This window comes from Fusarium proliferatum (assembly GCF_900067095.1).
Source record: "Fusarium proliferatum ET1 genome assembly, contig: FPRO_scaffold001, whole genome shotgun sequence".
In the NCBI taxonomy this organism is placed as follows: Eukaryota; Fungi; Ascomycota; class Sordariomycetes; order Hypocreales; family Nectriaceae; genus Fusarium; species Fusarium proliferatum.
Window position 1 is genome coordinate 2,849,158 of NW_022194790.1, and position 22,197 is coordinate 2,871,354.

General features: G+C 49.5%; 11 protein-coding genes across 11 annotated transcripts; 5 read left to right on the plus strand and 6 right to left on the minus strand.

The window, feature by feature from the left end:
• Positions 1 to 2,653: 2,653 nt before the first annotated feature.
• On the minus strand, positions 2,654 to 2,921 carry FPRO_01151 (uncharacterized protein; the record flags this gene model as incomplete). The annotated part of the gene is made up of 2 exons (XM_031218515.1): positions 2,654 to 2,766; positions 2,828 to 2,921. 2 exons carry the CDS (start codon positions 2,919 to 2,921, stop codon positions 2,654 to 2,656), a joined length of 207 nt encoding a protein of 68 aa, XP_031075321.1.
• Positions 2,922 to 3,737: 816 nt separating this feature from the next.
• FPRO_01150 (uncharacterized protein) lies at positions 3,738 to 4,660 on the plus strand (the record flags this gene model as incomplete). The annotated part of the gene is made up of 2 exons (XM_031218526.1): positions 3,738 to 3,904; positions 3,967 to 4,660. 2 exons carry the CDS (start codon positions 3,738 to 3,740, stop codon positions 4,658 to 4,660), a joined length of 861 nt encoding a protein of 286 aa, XP_031075322.1.
• Positions 4,661 to 4,685: 25 nt separating this feature from the next.
• On the minus strand, positions 4,686 to 6,410 carry FPRO_01149 (uncharacterized protein; the record flags this gene model as incomplete). Its single annotated transcript, XM_031218537.1, has 1 exon — positions 4,686 to 6,410. One exon carries the CDS (start codon positions 6,408 to 6,410, stop codon positions 4,686 to 4,688), a length of 1,725 nt encoding a protein of 574 aa, XP_031075323.1.
• Positions 6,411 to 7,218: 808 nt separating this feature from the next.
• Positions 7,219 to 7,889, plus strand: FPRO_01148 (uncharacterized protein; the record flags this gene model as incomplete). The annotated part of the gene is made up of 4 exons (XM_031218548.1): positions 7,219 to 7,224; positions 7,275 to 7,392; positions 7,444 to 7,548; positions 7,600 to 7,889. 4 exons carry the CDS (start codon positions 7,219 to 7,221, stop codon positions 7,887 to 7,889), a joined length of 519 nt encoding a protein of 172 aa, XP_031075324.1.
• Positions 7,890 to 8,164: 275 nt separating this feature from the next.
• On the minus strand, positions 8,165 to 9,320 carry FPRO_01147 (uncharacterized protein; the record flags this gene model as incomplete). Its single annotated transcript, XM_031218559.1, has 2 exons — positions 8,165 to 8,754; positions 8,807 to 9,320. The coding sequence occupies 2 exons, from the start codon at positions 9,318 to 9,320 to the stop codon at positions 8,165 to 8,167; spliced, it is 1,104 nt and encodes a 367-aa protein (XP_031075325.1).
• Positions 9,321 to 10,224: 904 nt separating this feature from the next.
• FPRO_01146 (putative 2-dehydro-3-deoxyphosphoheptonate aldolase) lies at positions 10,225 to 11,540 on the minus strand (the record flags this gene model as incomplete). The annotated part of the gene is made up of 4 exons (XM_031218571.1): positions 10,225 to 10,376; positions 10,427 to 11,329; positions 11,402 to 11,456; positions 11,532 to 11,540. 4 exons carry the CDS (start codon positions 11,538 to 11,540, stop codon positions 10,225 to 10,227), a joined length of 1,119 nt encoding a protein of 372 aa, XP_031075326.1.
• Positions 11,541 to 12,319: 779 nt separating this feature from the next.
• FPRO_01145 (putative cyclophilin E) lies at positions 12,320 to 14,286 on the minus strand (the record flags this gene model as incomplete). The annotated part of the gene is made up of 3 exons (XM_031218582.1): positions 12,320 to 12,457; positions 12,508 to 14,168; positions 14,220 to 14,286. The coding sequence occupies 3 exons, from the start codon at positions 14,284 to 14,286 to the stop codon at positions 12,320 to 12,322; spliced, it is 1,866 nt and encodes a 621-aa protein (XP_031075327.1).
• A 477-nt stretch (positions 14,287 to 14,763) lies between these two features.
• Positions 14,764 to 15,528, plus strand: FPRO_01144 (uncharacterized protein; the record flags this gene model as incomplete). The annotated part of the gene is made up of 2 exons (XM_031218593.1): positions 14,764 to 15,296; positions 15,354 to 15,528. The coding sequence occupies 2 exons, from the start codon at positions 14,764 to 14,766 to the stop codon at positions 15,526 to 15,528; spliced, it is 708 nt and encodes a 235-aa protein (XP_031075328.1).
• Positions 15,529 to 16,000: 472 nt separating this feature from the next.
• On the plus strand, positions 16,001 to 16,769 carry FPRO_01143 (uncharacterized protein; the record flags this gene model as incomplete). The annotated part of the gene is made up of 3 exons (XM_031218604.1): positions 16,001 to 16,125; positions 16,181 to 16,361; positions 16,410 to 16,769. 3 exons carry the CDS (start codon positions 16,001 to 16,003, stop codon positions 16,767 to 16,769), a joined length of 666 nt encoding a protein of 221 aa, XP_031075329.1.
• A 552-nt stretch (positions 16,770 to 17,321) lies between these two features.
• FPRO_01142 (uncharacterized protein) lies at positions 17,322 to 18,074 on the plus strand (the record flags this gene model as incomplete). The annotated part of the gene is made up of 1 exon (XM_031218615.1): positions 17,322 to 18,074. The coding sequence occupies one exon, from the start codon at positions 17,322 to 17,324 to the stop codon at positions 18,072 to 18,074; it is 753 nt and encodes a 250-aa protein (XP_031075330.1).
• A 373-nt stretch (positions 18,075 to 18,447) lies between these two features.
• FPRO_01141 (uncharacterized protein) lies at positions 18,448 to 22,185 on the minus strand (the record flags this gene model as incomplete). Its single annotated transcript, XM_031218626.1, has 1 exon — positions 18,448 to 22,185. One exon carries the CDS (start codon positions 22,183 to 22,185, stop codon positions 18,448 to 18,450), a length of 3,738 nt encoding a protein of 1,245 aa, XP_031075331.1.
• Between the last annotated feature and the right edge of the window lie 12 nt (positions 22,186 to 22,197).

Genomic DNA, 22,197 nt, shown 5'->3' on the forward strand with positions numbered 1-22,197 from the left:
GCGTATCCACAGATTACAATACACACTCCACAGTGCGAGTGCGTATTTCGAATCAAGCTGCGACTTACACCAGAAGGGCTACCTAACTACCTATCTAACAATAGGTCGGCAAGTGGAGGAGATGATCCCTCTGCAAATCTGCAATCCCAATTCCCATCTTCTGAGACGACAGGAAACAAACTTCCAACCACTCACTCACAGACTGGTGGGGCTTTTTTACTTCAGGCGGGGGTTCAACAAGAGTTCTTCATTGCTGATTGCATGCTCCTCCTTGTCCTCTTATATTACATATCATCAACATCAGCAAACCGGTGGTACCTAAGGCTTGGCGAAAGATGCGTGCTGCCTTGGCTTGGCTGATAGTCTGGTATCTCGCTTTGTTAACCGCTTTGCTAACTATGAATAATACGGTGTCTGGTTCAATAGAATGACTAGCTCACTGAGATTCGTAGAGTCTTGGTGGTGAAGCATTATGGTATCTTGTTTTGATCATAATAATCCAATAACATGCATTTCGAAGCAACACATCTCTACCTACTAGTTGACCCTAGCTCCCACCACAGGACAACACAGGAAGCCTAGAACTTAACAGGGTCTCGTTCAACTCCAGCACTCCTGCATCCGATCCAGAGAATATGAATATCTCGTGATAGGTCAAGGTATTCCAGTACATCTTCACAGAGTACGAATAACAGCCTTGCAACCCATAAGCGTATGGCCCCTTTCGGCTCGGGGCGATTTCCTCGTCCCGTGAGGCCTAGAGGATCCAGCCGTACCCTGGCATGTATGGTCCTTTCTGTGATTGCTCAATACATCAGGTTCTAGCCCAGCTAACCAGAGCACCCAGGCCTGCCAGGAAACCGATCGATAGCACAAATGGACTCCGTGTACTCTGGTTCACACTGCTTTTCAGCCTCGCTGCATCAACATCGGCCTCAGCATCAATCATTGGTCGTAAATCTGGTTGCCTACAGTGCGTTACACCGGATCTTTGGTGAATCGACAATACGGATACGGAGTCCCAGCATTTGCATGTGGTCAGTTTGTGAGGTAGTCATGCTTGGAGCAAAGTAAGCGACTGCAACATGACTTTATTGCCACTATCTCGAACAAGGGTGTATTGACTTTTGATCTGCTGCTCGAGTCATCTGAATGTCTTGATTGAAATATTGTTTCAGATACATGACTACTACATCTGTGCCATTCTACAGCAAAGTACACTCAGTCCAGGGGAGGAAAGAAAATCCAAGACCTCGATCCTACATAGTAGGTAGTATAACTTAGCATAAATTCTTTTTAATAATTTGTTATAAATTTATTACAAATTTAGGATACCCTTTGTTGAGTTTATCAGCACTATATATAAAGGTCTGAGCTTTCTTGTTCTCTAAGCTCAGGATGATATGCGCCGTGTTTCATTCTGATGTCCATACTCGTGTATCAAAAGAGACCTGATTCTCCTGCCTCAGTGACATAGATTCGCGTCCATCAACTATTATACATTTCCAACCAATATCGGAATCTGGTAGGCAAACATAGGTCCTAGTTCTTGTCCATGGCTTCTCTGGAATTGTGATGCATCGCATGCTTCAACTCATCCGCGGTAGGATTGACTTGTAACTGAGACTTCACCAGTTCTGGTGTTCTCATCTATATCATTGTATCGACCAACTAAGTCATCACAAACCTGATCCTGGTTTGGTGATTGATCGACTTCCAGCTCTTGCTGCAACCTTCCCATGTGGCTGTTGTGTTACAATGCCCTGCCCTATTGGGCAATATTCCGATTGTGACACCTCAAACCAGACACATCGACTTGCTAGTGACATTTGGAGAGAAACAAAGTAACATAGCCTCGAATGAACTAGTAAGGCATGCCAGAGGTTCACAATGAAGCATCGCTAGTCCCGTAAGCTGAAATGCATGGCGCCTCATGCCAGGGACACTGCCATAATATCAGCTTATTATATCCAGGCCGAGCTGATCACATTTACGCGGCATGTCACCGACCGTATCAGAGTTTTCGCAATAAATCCGATTGATTGGTGTATCACTGAAATCCTCGTAACAGAGAATGATAAACGACGATATTGTGAACTGAATGGCCATGAAGCTCAACCAGTATGTATCACATCGACTTTTGGTGACAATGAAAACGGCAAGGCACTTGAAATATACCAAGTTGCCTTCAAGAAGCTCACTTTACTGTATTGTAGGCGCAAGTCAGATATGGATATAAATGACGAAACACTCCTGAGAGACTCTTCGCAACCTCTTCAGTCAGTCAACTACTGACTAGTAGATATATTTGAGCTCAGCCCTGATATATGTCGTGTGCCTGGCGTAACTGATTATCCTGCTAGGGCGTATCCTATTATCATTAAGTGCTCATATTATCATACAACTCAGACCAACAAGACTCGTAAGTGCAAATGGCCAGATAATTGGAAGTGTGCAACATATCGGGCCTCAAGGAATGGTTGCAATGATATTAATAAGTCGCTCAATACGAAAAGATAGTTTAATGTTGTAAGGAAGAGTAGAATAACACATTGTTACACTGAGTATCAGTGGTTGAAAGAGGGACTTTTCTTTCCCAATATGTTCATACCGCCGTGGGAGACTAATCCGCCTCGAGCAGGCATTCAGAAACTCATACACTGTTCTGTTTCAACATCTGAAGCCACCTCGCCTCCATCTCTGGAGTAATGCCTTGGGGGTAAACCTGAAGCGGTGCTCGAGGCTTCAAGGGATCTGGATAGTTTACTAGAGAACTCGTCAATAACTACACCGGAAAACGAACGATCCTTTGAGCCGAAAAGCTTACGCATGCTGATATGCTGATCAACTAGCTTTGAGCGCAATGTCTGAGTTTCTTCTGCATTTCTCTTCGCGCTTGTGTTGGCGGCTTGGTCGGCCATCTCTTGTTGAGGGATGGGTGATGAACGTAATCCGCCAGCCATTGAAGTGGTCAATAGGTGATATCTAATGGACAAGAATGGATCTCGGTCACAAAATCAAGGCTGATCAATGCCAGTTAAGGGTAAATAGGAAGGCCTCTAACAAACGTTCCAAATAGGTTTGTATTTGGGAAAATCGTCACAAGACAAGAACTTGGTTTTCAGTGTTACGTATAGACGGGCTACATGACAGTTCGATCAAAAAAGCAACGGCATTTCAAGGTTAACAGCCAAAACCGGCCCAGCCCAGCCTTAGGTAGGCCTGTTATTACCCCACCAAGATGGCAAGCCACCCCGCACTCGCCCTGTGAAATCCACAAGCACTACCTAAACAGTTGTGAAGAGAACCGAGATTTGATACTTGTTTAATAAAATGTATATACAGACAATTTCTATTTATTTTTTATGTTTGTCTTCGTACCTCTTTTTGATTTGAGCTACATGCTAGACTCAGGGCCTTGAGTAGAAACACCTAAACAAAAAGAGTGCAGGTGCCTGACGTCGTGAATACATTTCAAGCCAGCTCAGCTCAGCTTTTGGGCCTAACTTAACCAAAAAACCCCACCGGCAATCAGCCCGTCCTATTCTTTCTTTTCCAAACTACCTAGTAACCCTACTGAACAAACCGTAATTGTTGGCTGAACCTCAACTCCATGCTCAACTTCACGATCTCCAACAACACTGTCAAGCATCTTTTCCCCCGACGAAGACGACGGCGTTGACATATACACAATACCTAAGCAAGATTGGTCCTGGCACGAGAAAAAGCTCTTCGCCATGGGCAAGAATACCGCAGTGATCCCTGACGCCTGGGAGGATGATTGGGAGGCTCAGGCAGACAAGATGGCCAGTGAACCCGAACAGCCAACACAGCCAGTGCCTTTGTCCAAATCGGAGCGCCTGGCGCAGCACGCTGAGCAGAATCGCAAGTTGTGGGAATCTGCGTAAGCCCTCCCACCTCAGCAATATGTCCCGCTGTCACTAACATGAGGATCCGATACAACAGCGACACACCACAAACCTTCCACTACATCGAGGCTGGTTCAAACTCGGGGGTTCCTCTCACAACCCCGTTCAAACCACAAGTCAAAGTGCTCAGCCGAAAGCCCAACATCGCTAAGCGCGATGCTACAGCAGGGATGTCCAGCCTTTCATTAGATGACGATAATGAAGCAAAGAGGGAGGTGCCGATGAGCCCAGAAGAAATACGAGCAAAGCAGAAGCAAGACAGAGAAGAAAAGAAACGCCGATACGAAGAAGCCAGAGCCAAGATCTTCGGAGAATCAAACCCATCCTCAGGAGCCTCATCACCTGGCACAGTCACCCCGCCCAAGGTAGATGGATACGCCGGTCGCGGCCGTGGCCGAGGAAGGGGCGGATACAGGAATAACGACACGCGACCGATGGATAACCGTCAGTCTGAAAATCGTGCGTTTGATGCCCCACGAAGAATGCAGAACATGTCAGGCTCAGGGCGCGAACTATTCGACCCCAACTTCAGCCCAAAACCTGAACATCCTCCTCAAAGACGTCAGCCAGATTACTCGTCCCCTGGTAGGAGTACAACTCCTCGAGATGAGCAGCAGCAGCAGCAGCAGCAGCAATTGCAACCACGGGCACCAATTCGATCACCAAAAGGACCAGATGGAAGTGGCCGAGGAGGATTCGGGTTTGCTCATCGAGGCAACAGGGGCAGTTGATTATTTCTATCGACATGCTCTGCTTCTACCACCCACCTCCAATCTTTCCGGCCAGCTGCACCACCGTCTCGTCCGTCGTTTTATCCTTTCCAACATCGCTAATAACTTCACGATATGTCGTAAACGCCAGTCTATCTAAGCCAATACCTGTAACTTCCGCCCAATGTGCCAGGGTATCATTTATATATGAGTGGGAAATGCCACCAATAGTCTCGGCAGTCCCAACAACCGAAACTTCAGTGCCCGCCTCGTCTTCGGAGAAATATGCCTCGTCAACCTCTGACAACCACATCTTTTGCTCTTGAGGGCCTGGATTTCCGGAGTAATTGTTTCTTTCCATGACAACAGGGTCATCAACTTTTATTTGGCCGCCGCCATTTGTACAGCCGCCAGGGCATGCCATGACTTCAACATAACTATACTCTAGGGAGGCCGCCTTGCCTGCAGGCTTCCGAGCACTTCCAAAAGGCTTGCCGCCAGGCATTCGAGACGGCCTGGCGGGCTTTAGTCTTCGAACGAGATTTTGGATATTCCTGAAGCCATAATACCGGGCAGCACGGAAGACTGGCTCGCCATTCACCAATATCGAGTACTCAGCAACATCAACGTTGCGGCCGCGTGTATGCACAACCTCTGCGCCAGGAGTCTGTGCCGCCCGGCTTTTGAGAATATGATAGAGAAGGCCCCCTGAAGTGCCGGCTTCGCGAGGTGTATTTCCGGTCCGTGTGCGAGGGAAAAGAAACTCGTGGAGCTTTGGATCAGGGAATGGGGTTAGACTTTTGCTTTGCAGCGGTGTCTTGGGGATATCGAAGAAGCTGAGACCTCTTGACTCGGCGAGCATGAGAATCTCCTTACTTGTGATGACACAGTCAACGTCGCGAACCCCACGCCCCCCGGTTTCCCCTTCAGCCCAAACCTCCTCGGTCAGCTCCTCTCGGCTTGCCTCGAGTTTCTTATCAAAGCATGGCATAACAGCCAGATGCCAGATGCGGCCAGGTGCAATACCCAGCGTTCGGCTCAGTGTCGTCTTTAGTAATGTGCCCATTAAGGCCTGTGGCGACTTCACCTTTGAGATATGGGGTAGAACGTGGGGGTGTGTCTTTTCCGCATAGCACACCCAACCGGGGCAGGACGAGGATAATATGGGTTTGGCTGGGGTTGCGGTTTCGGTCTGAGAGGTGCTGAGAACTTCATCTGCCCCAAGAACGAGGGTTGCCTTCCTCGCAGTATTGGTATCAACCACCCATGTGAACTTGTTATTGTATTTGCCGCCACTGGCGATTCCAGAGGGACCACGAAAAAGGTTGTCCAGCATGTACCCGGCATCGCCCTCTGACACGCCTCCGCCACATGCTGCCGCTAAGTTGGCCCTTGTTTGAGGGCTCACGCTAACAACAAAGAGCTTTGCATTCTCCTCCTCTAGCCCTTCCACCCTGAACTTGCCACTATCGTCTGTCACCAACTTCAAGGCTGGGGCCGAATCGAGAGTGGCGAGGACTTCGGCATGACTCTGGAGGCTCACTAAGACAGCCTCGGCAGATGTAACACATCCAGAGCAGGCTAGACAGTCTGTGAGGGAGATCTGAGCGGGCGCATTCGGATTCGTAGCGGGCTGTTGGCCGTCAAGTATAACTTCAGTCTCGAGAGATTGCGGGGGCGGGGCAGCGGGGAGAGTCTCGACGGGTTTGATGCAAGCGACGCCAGGAGAGATGAAGTCGTTGAGGTCGTCGGCAGAGAGAATGGCACTCATAGCGCCGGTTGTTTGAGGAGATGCTGTATGCGGTGGAGGAGGAGGATGCCCTCGTTGGCAGTGTGAGAGCTTGTTGAAGACAGGATATTCTTGTCGAAGTGCGAAGTTGCCTGTCGGGAATTTTTAACTGGAGACTTGGACGTAATTGTGACTGGAGCAAGCTAGCTGACAAATAAACCTGCAGTCTTGTCCTGACGATTTGCAGTAATGGGAGATTAAAGAGAAGAAATACTGATATCAGAACAAAAAGGTCTTAAATGTAATCCAGAGATAAGGTATGAAATGTTTCTGATAGTCACTTAATCCCGGGTTGGCTTACACATGGGCCTGGTTTTGTATAACTCCTCGGAGGACCGGACACGGCGAAGACGGCGCATCAGGCCGTGCCAATAAAGTGATAGATAGGCAATAAAAACGTTGTGATTTGCAATGGTGATTTTTAGTCCCTCCACAGTCAGGGCCTTGGGCGGGATAGTCTAACAGTGCACATGCGAGATCGGACCAGACAGAAGCGGCTCTATAAATTTTGGTGGCGAATCGTCCAAGCCGTCCAGCCTCTCGGTTCGGGAGTGTGGGGTTCCATAGCGGAAGGCAAGCCGGATGCGATGGGGCCCCTAGGCACATACCTTTCATACCTGATGGTGACGTCGATGCTTGGTCTAAGCCTCTGACCTCCAGACATTGATCAGCTCCAGAGCTTCAGCTTCAGCCTCTACCTGCATCTTCAATTATAGCTTCACCTTGACTGAATCGTGACTTTGCCTTTTGCTATTCTCATTCAAACCTTGCTTATACACAACTTGGAACAATGAGCGTATGCGCTTCCACTATCATGCTCTCGATTCATCGACTGACAATTCCCAGGCCATTGCTTCATACACATATGGTAACTTTCTCTGGTTGAGCACTCAAGGTCTTCCTCTCATTATCTGGCCCTCCTTTGTCGGGTCTCTTCTTCGGCCTGACAACGAGACATGTACCAGTAAGGCTCTCCTTCAGCTCCTCGCTATCGTGTCGGCTAACAACTCCCGAGCTTTGGAAACGTACTTTGCCCGCTCTTTAGGACTCGCTCTCCTTGCGCTCGGCCTTACCGTAGTGGTTCTTTCGGGCGTTCTTCCTCTCGATTCTGCTTCAAAAGGTAACAAACACCTCTCGCTTAGAGTTGCATTCGTCTAACTCCCAATGGCAGAAGCCCCCGAAAGCGCACCATCTCCCTATGCTTCCGCTGCGGTCCTCATATCCACCCTCCATCACGCTTCGGGCGCCTTTTACTGCTACGGTCGCTATTCCTGGACTGGGGAGACGGGGTTCTTACTTGGCTGTTTAGGTAGTGCCGTCTTTGCGTCCTTTGGATTGTACTGTGTGTTGTTTGCTGGCGATACAGCCATGACGAGCCGGTACCACAAGTTTGACCAGAGCACAAGCGGATTCCCTTTCAAGAACTCTCAATCGTACCGGGCCAAGAAGAAGGCTCTGTAAGAACAGGCTACGTGGGCATATGTCTATGTATACCGTTTCAATTAAATCATGATTTAGTCAGCTATATTGGGAATTAGAACCCGTGTATTGTAAGCTCCCCATTTCTCATAACCCAACTCCCTCAACTCCCTTCCGTAAAATATTTTGTGGTGCAAAGTTTTATAGTGCAAAGCGTGCAGTTACCAGTATATCTGCCTTGCATAAGGTATCCGGCGACGTCGGGGTGGATTTCGTCGAGGTATCAAGGTGTCGGTGGTCCTTGGTGAAAGATCTCCCTACGCAGTGAGCTCTGCCACCTTTGTCCCGTTGGCAGCTCCGTCGCTTTCAGCGTTCGCACCGTTTGTCCTCTCGCCTTCGACGCTCTCTACGGCGCCAGGAACGTGAACATCGACAACCCCTGTGAGAATGGCCTGTCGTCGCTCATGCCAATTGACCTCGCTCTGAATGACCTGCGCAAGTAGAACCTCCTTCTCGAGCCACTCCTTGTAATAGATTTCCTCCCACTCTTTGCACTCTTTCATCAGAGACTCTCCAATCTCCTCGGCCCACTTGCCCTCCCAATGGCACTTTCGGTACAGCTTGTCGACAGGAAGCTCAAGCTCAGCATGAGTGAAGAGATCCGACGTCAATGGTGTAAAGTACTCGGCGTTAGATTCGTCGCCGTTGGCAGCATCGTCCATGTCATCATGGGGCCCTTGCGATTGTTGGTTGGTCTTCATGATGATTTTTATCTTGCCTCCCTTGCCCTGTGGCCCGGCTTGCATCGACTTGGGAACAGGGTCAGACGGACGGAGTGCTTCTGTCTCGTGAACCGTACGCATATGTTTAGCAAGTGCATCGCTTCTTGTGAAAGACCGGTCGCATTCTGCAGCGAGTTAGCATGTTACGCAAAGGAAAATCAGCAGAGGTGATTGTACCAGGTAAGTAGCAGTAAAAAGGCTTCTCCCTTGTATGGCTGCGCATGTGTGCCTTGAGGGCATAACCACTGGCGTGCGGTAGGCCCTTTCGCGTACAGCTCATCCATTCGCAGGTATACTTCTTCTGCCGGTTCTCAATATGCGAGTTATGGATGTGTTCAACCAGCTTGTCCATGTTGCCCTGGTCGCCCGCTGGACAACCATCCCAGTCGCATTTCGTGACTTGTTCTTGGAAGTCTTCTTCGTCGAGGCGCGCATTGATCGGGGAACTGGGGATATCGCCTGAGGTATCCGATGACACATCGGACATGCCCTCGAGGGGATCAGGCTCAGGCACCGCTTCGGCTTCGACATCGGGAACTACAGCAGAAGATGTAGTTGAACCGGCTTCAAGTCGCTGGCGCTTCGAGGGCCGCAATGTTGATTCATCGTACTCGTGGCCGTCCTCTTCGTATTGGTCTGACTCGTCCACCGATGAGAGCGGCGACTCGGGTGGTGAGGAGTCGCGTACCATTGTTGGCGACCTGGACGCTCAGGCGCGTCTCCTTATTGATGAAGCTGAGAGTGATTGCGAGGGGTTAAAGGATATTGATGATATTTGAATAGCGGAGAAATCTAGCGAGCTGCTGGTTGATGATTGAGATGCAGAAACTACTGCGAATCTCTTTGATAAGCGGGTTGGTGATTATCTAAAATATGAGAACTTGGGTTGCTTGTTCTTCAAAAACGCCAGTTGGAAGCTTATTAGCGGCACAGTGTTAATAAGATCAGACCAGGAGCAATAACGCCGCGCCAGACATAACAACTTGGCTGTCACAGTGTGCGCGTCTGGCAGGGACAGTGTGTGATACACTCCAGTAAGGAAATGGCTGATTTACACAATAGAAACCTCCTCTTCGAGAGGACATAATGTGTTTTTAGTGCTTTTGATGGGTTTATCCACGGTTTGACCACCTTACAAGCCTTTTCATAACCAATAGGCATAAGGAATGGTTGAATCGTGATAAAAGTATATATTAAAAGGCTTATTTATTGAGAGTTGATATTAGATAGAAGGCAAAAATAGAGTCTATTCTGCCCAGGAGGAGAAAAGGTTAATCTGTTGTTTTTATCGAGTTTCCTAGATCTATCTCATCGAGTGGCGGGAAGTTGATGGCTTCAAATCAATCAACACGATGGAAATCCAGCTATTTTATGTTAAATAACCTCACATCTTCTCATTGTCTGTTACTTTCCAGATTTCGCCCGTTTGCCTTATGCTTTTTATCTATCCTTTGAATCAAGAATCCATTAAACTCCAAGCCTTGAATCAAATACGCGAGCCACCGCAACAATATACAACCCCAATCCCAAAGACAAATTGTTCTGGATCCGGCGCTAAACTTATCACATGCCCATAATGTGGTAGAAATCAGAAATTAGGCTCCGTTTGAGAGCTTTCGGCGGGCCTTGACGGCCTGCGCAAGAGTCTCGAGTGTTGAGACAGTGTCTTCCCAGCTAATACAAGCATCGGTGATGCTTACACCATACTTGAGCCCCGACTTACCCTCAGCGGGTACCTTTTGGTTACCTTTAATAAGTTAGCTGAGGCCGATTCTTTTAACGAGGACCGTGACTTACCCTCGTTGATGTTACTCTCAATCATGACTCCCATGATACCCTCCTCTCCCTTGGAGATCTGGCCTGCAATATCGGCAGCAACCTTGGGCTGGTTCTTGTGGTTCTTGGAAGAGTTACCGTGACTGCAGTCGACCATGACTCGCTGTCGTACGCCCTTCTTCTTGAGCGCCTCTTTGGCAGCAGCAATGCTCTCAGCATCGAAATTGGTGCCCTTGGAGCCACCGCGAAGGATGACGAAGCAATCATTGTTGCCTTCGGTACCAACAATGGCGACAACACCAGGCTTGGTAACAGACAGGAAGTGGTGGGGGTGCTGGGCTGCACCAATGGCATCAATGGCGACGTTCAAAGAACCATCAGTTCCGTTCTTGAAGCCCACGGGGTAACTCAGACCACTGGCAAGCTCACGGTGAAGCTGGCTCTCGGTTGTACGGGCGCCTATGGCACCCACTGAGAGCAGATCGGCGAGGAACTGGGGAGAAATAGTGTCCAGCATTTCACTGGCAATGGGCATACCCTTGGCTGTAAGGTCGACGAAGAGTTGGCGAGAGATTCGCAGACCCTTGTTGATCTGGAAGCTACCATCGATATCAGGATCATTGATCAACCCCTTCCAGCCAACAGTTGTGCGTGGCTTCTCGAGGTAAGATCGCATGACGATGAGAAGCTCATCCTTATGCTTCTCCTTCTCCTTCAAGAGGAGGTCACAGTAGGCTAGGGCGGCAGCAGGGTCGTGGATGGAACAAGGACCAATGACGACAAGCAATCGGTTCTTCTCGTCGGTGCCATTAACAATGGCTACAGTCTCATTACGACCTTGCAGGACGGTTTTCTTGGACTCGGGGGTTTGGGAGATCTCGTGTTGAAGGAGGTCGGGGGGAGTCAGAGGGTTGTAACCGCGAACTAGAAATAATTAATATATGCGCTGGAAGGACGAGGTGTTTAAGCCAGAGAGAGCTATTGGCGGATGCTTACTTCTCCAATCTTCCGAGTCGGCTTGGTTGCCAACGTTCTTGTTGGGAATGAAGAACTGAGATCATCGTGAGTCACTCCTCACACTGAAAGCAGAGAGCGGAGAGTAGAGAGCTCGAAGAGGTGGACTTACAGAAGACATGGTGACGGCGATGGTGGGGTTGGAGGGTGTACAAGTCAGAGTGGGATGTTAAGAGAAGAGAGGAACTGAATTGCGCGAATCTTGGAATACCGCAGAAAGGGGAATATGATGAGAAGAGCTAAGTGTGAAAAATTAAGAATAACATCAAGTCCTCTTGACCAGGCCCAAAAAAATTATGCTTTTATGTGGTTTCCAGACCCTGACCTGTCCCTTTCTTCCTTCACTTTCCCTTTGCGCCGGCCTCGGTGTGTCACACTCAAGAGAGTCACTCAACGCCTTTCAGGTTCGATTATCCCGCCGCTGATTGGATGAAATGGACCTTGCCCCGCAATCTAGCTGGCCGGTTCAGCAACGATCCCAAGAGGTTCAGTACAGGGCCGAGACGTGCAATCCTGGTGGAGGATCAAGTACCCATTGTCTAGGTAGGTAGTCTACCTAGTCTAAGTGGAGTGGACGGGAAGGAAGCTCCAGATTTTTAGCTTGACTCACCTTTAGCGAAGAGACAAAAATGGCGAACGGCCACTACTTGCCACTTTGGCTGGTGAGGTTTTGCACTAATTAAAGTCGGATATTTAGGGGCGACGATGGACAGAAGCTCTACGGACGACGACTTTGGCGGCGTTCAGCCAGTGTAGCAGAGTTCGACGTCGCGGAGAGGACTCTTGGTTTCTACATGCCCTCACGGGCTCAGCATGGATGTCAAGAGTGAGCTAGTCGTATCAACATGGCGATGTGGGCGTTTCCCGATTTTGCAGGTTCGTGCCCGGTCATCAGTATTACTATATGATATCAATGTTAAGCACCTTGATATCCTCCTCGGGTTTCTCCTTGTGCGTCCGTACGTTCTCGATTTTGTGGATGATGTCAAATCCCTGGGTAGCACGACCAAAAATGGTGTGCTTTCCGTCTAGCCATGGCTGTTCAACATCAGTGCATGCTCATCGTTAAGAACAGGAAGCAAACTTACCGTCTTCTCTGTTGTGATAAAGAACTGGCTGGCGTTCGTGTTAGGTCCAGCATTGGCCATGCTGACTGTGTATGGCTTATCGTGTTTGAGGCTGCTAAACTCGTCTTCAAATTCGCGGCCCCAGATGCTCTCACCCCCAGTACCATCACCTAGAGGATCTCCACCCTGGATCATGAACTTGCGGATGACACGGTGGAAGATTGTGTTGTTGTAGTAGCCATTCTTAGAATGTGTGACAAAGTTCTCAACCGTCTTTGGTGCCGCGTCAGGGAACAGGCGGATGTGAATGTCTCCATACGTAGTGTGAATGACGGCTCCGGTGCCCGTCTCGGTCTTCTTCGCTTGTGCGTCCTTCTTGTTGCCCAACACCATCGGTTTCTCGTTCTGCACATCTCGTGTCGACTTGGAGATGTCTTCCTCGTTTGAAAACATGTAAAACCGCACCTTACTAACACCAGTGGCAACCAGAATTGGATCTCGGGTCTCTGCTTCCTGTAAAAGGGGATTACTGGAAGCACCCATTTCTACTGTCGTCACTCCCTTCTTCTGAGGTGCCCCTTGGTATATGGCAATATTGACAGCGCGGAAGTTCTCATCCTTGCCATACACCTTGACCACTTGGTTGGTATATGTATTGAGCACCTTGATTCCCAGCATGGAGCCGTAGATAATAAAGTTCCCTGATTCGTCGAAGATGACATTGGACTTGTACTTGAGCGTCTGCGATTCAATGTCTCTCTCGTGAGCTGTCCTCCGTCCAAACTCGACGTTGTCAAGTTTAGCAGCTCCCGCCCCTGAACGGTGCATCTCCTCAGCAACCTGCAAAGATTCGTCGTACTCGCGATGTAATTTGGCTGTTGCAAAGTCAAAGATGCGTATTTTCCTATCTGGCAAAGAGAATGCTACCAAACTTTTGCCGTTGGGAGATATGGAGAGGCATGACGGCACCGATTTGGCCTTTTTGAAGTCGAAAAGGTTGGTTGAACTCTTGTACTCAAAAACTCCATCTGGCTTTTCGTAGTCGCCGCTCGGTCGCCAATATTCAAGCATACCACCCTCGTCAGCGGACACCACACAGTCGTATGCCTCGTTGAAAGCCATTAGATGCACAGGCTTCCTATGCAAGCCCTTGATAGTGTGGATAGCCTCCTCCTTCTCGCCTCGTCCGTCGTAGATATGAATCAGGGGTTTTGTTTCCTCGGATACGGCCAGGAGTGGCAGCGAGGCGCCCTTGCTATGAACCCAGCATACACAGTTGGGAGCATAGTTAAGAGAGATCATGGATAGTAGGTCGAATGTGATGACGTCGAAAATCTTGACTGTTTCGTCGACACCGGCCGTCGCGAAGCTTCGTCCATCATTGCTCACGGAAACCGACTTAATCTCGCCATCGTGCGCCTTAAACTCCTTGACAAACTCAATGCCTTGAGCAATCTTCTTCCAAAACTTGACGACACCATCGATCGAGGACGTGATGAGGAATTCGGTCAGGGGAGTCCATGTCGCAAAGAGGATCTGTTCCTTGTGCATCAGGGACTTTGAATAACGGGGCGACTTGGGCAAAGCCGCGACGTAAAGCTTTTCGTGGGGCAGGACTCGCCGCTTCTTCTTGGGGGCTTGCGAGGGCAGTTGAGGGCCCATTTCATCGTCGGAGGAGCTGTCTGGACGATTTGTTAGCATCGTTATTTGTGACGCGATAGGGATTGCTGTACCGGACGCATCATCACGAAACTCGGAATGGTTGCGCTTCTGTGAGCGATTGTCATCATCTGAGGCCATCTCGATTATCGGCCTGCTCCAGAAATGTAAACCCGTTGTTTCTGGGTTGTTGCGACCAAGATGCAGTTTTTCGTGGATGTACACTTCGCGACAGGCACAGATTCCATGTTGTCGAGACAATTTCAGCCTCAAGTGGCACGACCTCGAATTGTGGCGTTCCTAGGCCCAGTACCTACCTAGGTAGTAAATACAATGCCAATCAGGTCCACATTGAGGTCATGACATCTATTAAACGTACCTAAACGGGATCCCATGAGGTCCGAGACCCCGGCTCCGAAGACGGGTCAAATCAGGTTCGTTTCCTTGCTTTCCAGTATTAGTTATATCATGTGAAATATCCGTAGTACATTCGAATTCCATCGTTTCTAATCTTTCACTTCTATTCTCCGTTTTATATCATATAATTCTTCCTCTCGACTACGGCTTGTACATCCCACCTGAATAAGCGCTGAATAACCTCTCTGGACCACGACCATCATGGCACCTCGTCACCCCCTTCAACGACTTACGTCGCCCTCACGAGATGTTTCGCTATTGCTTCATATCATCGGAATAGCCTCTTTCAGTTACAACTTTCACTTTCTCACAGTCTGGGATACACCTATAGCCAGGTCTTATGGATGGCATATGCAGTTCCTTACCATTATTGGCCTTTCAGCATCACTCATTGCCTTTGTTCTCGGGGCATTGGCCGATATTACCCTGAGCCAAACACTCTTCCAGGCTAAGAATGCGGTTGCTGTTCTTGCTACGCCCTTGGAAGTTGTCATCTCAATCTTGTATTGGGGACTGAGGCTCATTGACCCCAAGCTGCTCATGCCTGATGACTTCTATCTGCACATCGTCCCTGATATGGGATTTCACCTTGCGCCGGCTGTACTCCTGAGTCTGGATCTAGTCCTTCTTAGCCCTCCTTGGACCATCCCAGCTTACGGTATAATGGCAATCAGCACTGTCATTGCCTTTGCCTATTGGTACTGGGTTGAGCTCTGCTTTAGCCACAATGGATGGTAAGTTGTTCTTGACTTCTCGGTGAGTGTGAGTCGATAGGTCGTTAACGTCTATAGGTACCCGTATCCACTGTTCGAACTTCTTTCCACTACCCAGCGAGTAATGCTGTTTACTTTTTCAGCTGGGCTAGTCACAGTCTCTTCCTCGTTCCTCAAGTGGGTGTATGGCCGAGTGAATGGCTTCGGAAAAGCAGAAAGGGAGGCACATAAGCCTCTCAAGAAGGTCCAGTAACCATCTCAAACAGATTGGGGCAAATGCAGAACATGTAGATGTGTAAAGATGGGGAGGGAGATGATTTGAAGGATAGAGGTGATAGGCAATTGCTTGGTGTGGGATCAACCACTGAAACATAGAAGGCCAACAAACCTTGTACATATCCGTGAAGAACAAATTCAAGAGAGCTTGATATAAGCATCCTTCTTTTAGAGTCAACATTTACGAACAATTGCTGAAAAGATCGTCAAGTCTCGGGTGTCAAATGGCGAGGACACCAATTATAATACCTACCTAGTATTACAGTGAGTGGCCCCGCTCCCACAGAAACATCCATTCCCTTCAGCCTCACAAATGCACTCCACCATACATAGTCTCACTTGACCATCAACCTGAAGAGGAAAATATATAATATAAGCCAGCCAACTGTGCCGCCGAACATTCTATAAACTTTTCTGCCTCATGATTCGAGAACGATTTATTTTTTGAAATGGATATCGATGACATTCTTCGCCAAGTCGACCCCACGTCTCACAGAATCCCCAGCGAAACACGCGATCTGCAAGCTTTGACGCGTCTCTGGGTTGCTGAACGCTCAGCACCTGAGCTTCTCGAGTAAGTCTTGAGTGCTCTTTTTTCCTGCTTCCTAATACTCACAACTTCTATGTAGATGGCCAACAGATGGCTTGTTCGAGCGCGTCAATGCACGCATCAAATCCCAGATCGAAAAGGTGGAGGATATGACGGGTGATATGGATCCAAAGACAAACTTTGCCCTCATCGTTATTCAGACTGAGCTCGAGAGGTACAAATTCCTCGTTCGAAGTTTTCTTCGGGCTCGCATAGCAAAGGTAAGTGTCCTTAGTCTCATTAACCTACAGGGAATTGACTGTCCTTAGATCGATAAACACACCCTACATTACCTCTCAACCCAAGAGCTGAGAGACAGAATGTCTCCAACAGAAGCGGCCTATGCGACAAGACATCAGGCTCTCCTGCACAATCACTATCTCTCATCCTTCCTGGCGTCTTTTCCGCAGCAACTACAGAACCTCAATGACACTGCAGGCAACATCAGCATGATCGATTCACCAGATCTGGATATGGCTGTCTTTATCCGCATGCTAAGAGACAAGGACGTTTATGGTAAAGGAACCGACGACGACATCACTCTCCCTGCCAAGAATGGCGACGTGCTCATATTACGATGGTCAAGTGCAAAGCATATGGTTGATATCGGTGATGCTGAACTTGTTTGATGTGCTCGCTGGGGCAAAGCTCGAACCAGGTAGGCCACGATACATCAAACGTATTTTTTCCATACAAGACAGTTCAGCTTTGTGCACACCCGTTATCACCCTGGCTTGCAGCTCGCAAGCATCGACTTGTTGCATTCGCATTCGCATTCATTTCTTACGCATAAGCGTAGATGCGGTGCTATTTGACAGGGGCATTGGGCAAGTCAGGAGTGTATTCAGAATGCTCAGCCTCTGCTTGGCATCATCGAGACTAGCAAACCTTGTCATGTCACTGATTCAACCTCATTCCCAAAAGGGTAATCAATCTCAGAGTGGCCCCAAGCTCCTAGTTCAACCACGGATTTAGGATTCAACGACAATCAATATCGGAGATAGAGATTAGAGTCACCAACATGACGACAACCACATGTTTCTGTGTCTGATCAGAATCTATCCTAGATATAAAAGAGCAAGAAGTGCTGTGAGGAAACGGTTTGCTCAGATCGCCACCATACTCAACGGGACATTACTCACTATCAACACTCACGCAACCTAATCGAAAAAGACACGATCATGTCTCTCCCTACCATCAGCCCCAATACCACTATCGCCCTCGTCACTGGTGCCAATCAGGGTATCGGCTTCGAAATCGCCAAGAAGCTTGCGAGCGAAAACAATGATTACCACGTCATTGTCTCTGGCCGCCGTTTACAAGCCGTACAAGAGGCGAACGCTTTGCTTCAAGCTCGGGGGCTTAATGTCTCACCTCTCATACTGGACATCACATCAGATGATAGCATTGCCGCTGCAGTCGAGACTACCCGTGATAAATTTGGTCGTCTTGACATCCTTATCAACAACAGCGCTATCTCAGGCTATGGCATGGCCGTGTCTCCGCGAGAACTTATGATGGCCGTCTATAACACCAATTGTATCGGAACCGCCCTCGTCACCGACTCTTTTATCCCCCTCCTTGAGCGCTCTACCAAGACCCGCCGCATTGTCTTTGTCTCTACCGCCTTGGGCAGTTTAACACTGAAGGCCGATCCGGCGAACCCAATGCATAGCTTTGATTTCGGTGTTTATACGCATAGCAAGTCGGCTCTCAACATGATGGCGCTCCACTTTGCCATCAGGTATGAGAATGATCCGCAGTGGAAGATCAATATTGCATGCCCAGGGCACAACTCCCGGACTGCCTTGAATGGATTCGCAGGAACCGAGCCAGTTGATCTGGGTGCCATTAGCTCTGTTAAAGCCGCCACCCTGGGGCCTGATGGGGAGACTGGTACTTTCAAGGACGATAAGAGGGATATCCCCTGGTGAAAAGGTGAAGCAGCATCTTCAGGTCCCAAGGCACATCGACAATGGTCACATTAGAAGAAGAAGAAAGTCTCTCGGAATACGCAGTCATTATATAAACACTCTGAAATGGTATCCTCTGCATCATGTCATGCTCCAAGTCTAAATGCTTTGTATGCAGATGACATCGAATTTAACCAACGCCCTTACCAAGCCATACCATTTATGGACTTATCGGCCAGTTGCCTTTCCTTTTCTTCCCATCCTTCGTGTCTGCCATCATGACGTAACAGTATCTTTTTTGGATTCTTGTTTTTCGGAAGTATATATGAAACTGAAACAATAAACATGGTGCGAGTCATCATCATCATTGAATGGAGCTAGATGATCTCCAAGTTCAGGCCTCGCTATGAGAAGTGCCTGGTCGTCCTTCCCAGAGCGCCTGTTCACGGCGCATCTGTTGCCAACGGTATGGCAACACAGCACTGCGAAGACCAACAGAATGAAGCCGGCGCTGGTCTGGCAAGCCGATAAAGCCAGCTGACGGCTGTCGGCGATGGAGGCCGTCTCGCCGCCACGCACCACTAGCGCTCTTGGGAGCATCCTCGATGGGTGAGTGTTCTTGATCAGGGTCGTTGTGGGCATTGAGATCGATCTCAAGAGTCAAAGCGGTCGAGTAACGGCGCTCGGGCAGTGTGGCAGTTCGAGGTCGTACTCGAGGCCGAGCCAGGGTGTCGGCGAAATCCGAGGTATCGAATGGCTTTCGAGGGTAATCTTGTCCCTTCTCCTTCTCTTCTGGTAAGGAGGAGAAGAAGTTGTCCGGGGTCAGCTGACTCTCTGGAGGGGCAGAGGCAATAGTGGGCATAAGGGGAGGTTCCTCGAGAGGCGTGGGCTCCTCCGGCATCTTGGGTGAATTGGACGTGACATTCTCGACATCTTCAGCTACGACTTCAGTAGGTTCGAGAAGAGTATCCTCAGGAACAGTTTCAAGAAAGTGAGTTACCATCTCAGGAAATTGTTCATCGGTCGCATCCAAGTGCGGAATATGCTGCTCATCCTTGCCAATGACATCAGCCTGATCGTCTGTCTTCTTGGAAGGGAGAGATGTGTTCTCAGCAAGCTCTGTTACATCTGGCGACTGAGCCTCGCGGTCTTTGGCATCACCCTCCATAGAAATGCCGGAATCACTAGAAGTAGGTGCTCCCTTAGGCGCCGGAGACGTGATCACTTCTGAATCCTCCTCCGCTTGCTTCAAGTTAGAAGTCAAGGTCTGAATTGGGGTTTCCTGGCTATGCTCTTTCTGCTGATCGTCACGACCAGCCTCATCAGTGTCGGCGTGAATAGAAGGTGGCTTAGGGAATTCTCCAAGTGCAGGCGCCTCAAGTGTCTTCTGCGCAGCATCAACCGGTGGAACGTCGTGTTTCTCAGCAACGACAGCCTCAGCCTCAGGCGTTTGCACTTCAGAGTCATTAGACAACTGAGCCTCTACTTGCTTCTCATTAGAAGGCTGTTCTTCAGCGGTAACTGTCACAGCAACCTCAGAGGTAGAAATGTCCTTTGTCTCGGTATCCTCACGAATGCTGGCTTCAGGTGTAGTACCAAAGCTAGTTTCAGATTTTGAGTTGGCCTCGACTTCTGTTGGGTTCTCGCGAGGCTTGTCTTTGGTCTCAACCGTCTCCCACTGCTCCTCTTGGAAAGCTCGGTGGGTCTCGCCGGTGCCCTTCTCAGTGATGGCTTCGGCCTTTGCCTGTCCAGGTACAGGAACATCTGGTCCGAGTACTTGTTCTGCGACACTCTCAGTTGAGGGCTCTTCAGCCACCATTGCCTTCTGAAGCTCAGGTGTCGTGGGGGCATGAGGCTGTGACTCTTGTTGAATTATGACTGGCTCGTGCTTCTTTCCCTCAGGAAGTTGATCTATGTTTCCAGAGAGGTCCGGCATACGAGTGTCCAGGGATCGGCGAGCCGCTTTCTTATCGGGATTCTCAGCCGGCTTCTCTTTGACAAGTTGGATAGGCTCGTCATCGTCGGTGATCGGGCGGTGGAATTGCACCATTCCACTTGCGATGGCATCCATGTCAGACTGCTCTTGGTAGATGATCCTTCGTCCATCATCTATGATACGAAGTCCCTCGTTGGACTGATCATGGGGCATGGCCCGCGAGGGGGTTGCAACGACACTGTCTCGAGGGCTGAGGCTATCAGTATCCACCAGACTTGGAGTAGACGGGGGTTCGGACTGGTTCTCATCGTCTGCCATGAAGTCAGACATATACCCATGCTTCTTGGCCATTTCAACACCCGAAGGTACTCGGCGGATGTCGGGTGACGGGGTTGCTGGTGCCGAGGGGCATTCAACGGGATCCCTCAGACTTTCCTTGGCGAGCTTCTTGGTAAGAGAGTTGTCAGAACGAGTGCTGGCCATGGATCCATGGAAGGACTTCTCGGAGGGTTGGCGAGGAAGCGAGGCAGTAAACGAAGGCGTGGTTGGCGCAGCAGATGATGAACCAGCTGTGGAAAAAGGAGGCCTCATCAATTGAGGTGCTCCAATGGAAGATGCAGCTGTTCCGCTTGTCTTTAGCCGCAAGTTTGGCAGTGTATCAGGACAGTCTATGGCACATGTGTCTCTACAGAGCATCGTAATATCTGAACGAATGCGTTCCTTTAAGTGGGCTTCGAGGGCCTTTCGCTCCAGATCAGGTGTCGCAAATTTCTCGTGATGCACACTGTCATCGCCACCAGCACCGTCAAGGAAACCGTCAAAGATGAGGTGTCCGCGCTTGTGAACAGTCATGGTAGCAAGAGCATCCTCATGATGTTCAAGGACGTTACTGATGCCAGTCTGGAGACGTTCCATGACAGCTTCCATGGTTTGGCGACAGTATGTAACTGTGGAGTCGAGTCGGACGATGAGAGGCTCATGAACAGACCAGTTCTTGCCACGGAGCTCTCGGATGGTGAGAGTGAAATCATCCAAGGACCGCACAGATTTGTCTGTCATATCACGAGCTTTCTCTAGCTTCGCTTTGACTTGGTTGGCGAACTCGTCAAAGTCGCGACCATCGTGGTCATTAAAAAGAACCTTGCTTGTCTGGATACGATGGGAGAAGTAGGTATAGTCAGGCCCAATGTGGTTACGGACCTTCACCATGATATCAACAGCTCCATCCTCGATATGAGTGCAGCCACCGCTGCCCTCCAGGCCATCGCAAGACTTGTGACGTTTGTCAAACTTGCGCTTCCAGGCGTCAACTGGGTCAATGATAAGATTTGAGACACGAGTGGTCAGTTCTTCGCCGAGCAGGAGGGGTAGAGGTGAAGGCTGTCGGCTGTCAATCTTGATAGAAGCATTCCGGCTCTCTGGATAGCGCGTAGCGCAACGGCTGCGCAAGAAAAGCTCAATCGAATACCCAGATACAAACTCGAATTTCTGCGTGTCGCTAACAAAATGAGATCGGGGGATGCATGCCATGGATTGAGGCCGGCCGGTGCACGGCCGGAAGGTCTCGGACTCGGGACTGGTAGCTTCAGACTCAACGGACTCGGACCATTGGAATCCGGGGTCGTGCCGCACTAAAAAGAGACCGATGATCCGGTCGGTAGCGGCGACAACCTCGCGAGCATCGTCATGTGTCAACTCATACTCTTGGAAAGAGCGCAAAGACTTTTCTACAAGAGTAAGGCCATCACGCTCAACACGGTACGTGATGCGATAACGCAATGGCTTAACATCACGGTGTGGCTTGCGGAGCGGGTCGAGAGCGTTACTATCGTGGCGTGTGATAAGCTCAGAAGAGCAATGCTGCAGGCGCGAAAGCAAAGCTTGGCAAATGCGATCAGTAGCTTTCAGCTGGGGAGAAGCTTCATAGTCGCGAACATGCTCCGAACTATGAGGGGATTCGAATTTGACCTGGACATGCACCCGGAGTCCAGGTTTGGCAACTTTCTGAGAGGGTGAAGGGGATGCTGGTGGTGATGGTGACAGCAAGGGAGGAATTGAGGACTGCGACACATCTGAGTGTCGGTTCCTTCTCCTGCTTAAGAGGGGGAACCGGCGCTTGGTACTTGACAGGGAGAAAGAAGGTGAAGATGTGGTAGAATGGCCGTCGGCCGAGTTGCTTGACCTTCTGAGAGGCATGTTGAGCCAATG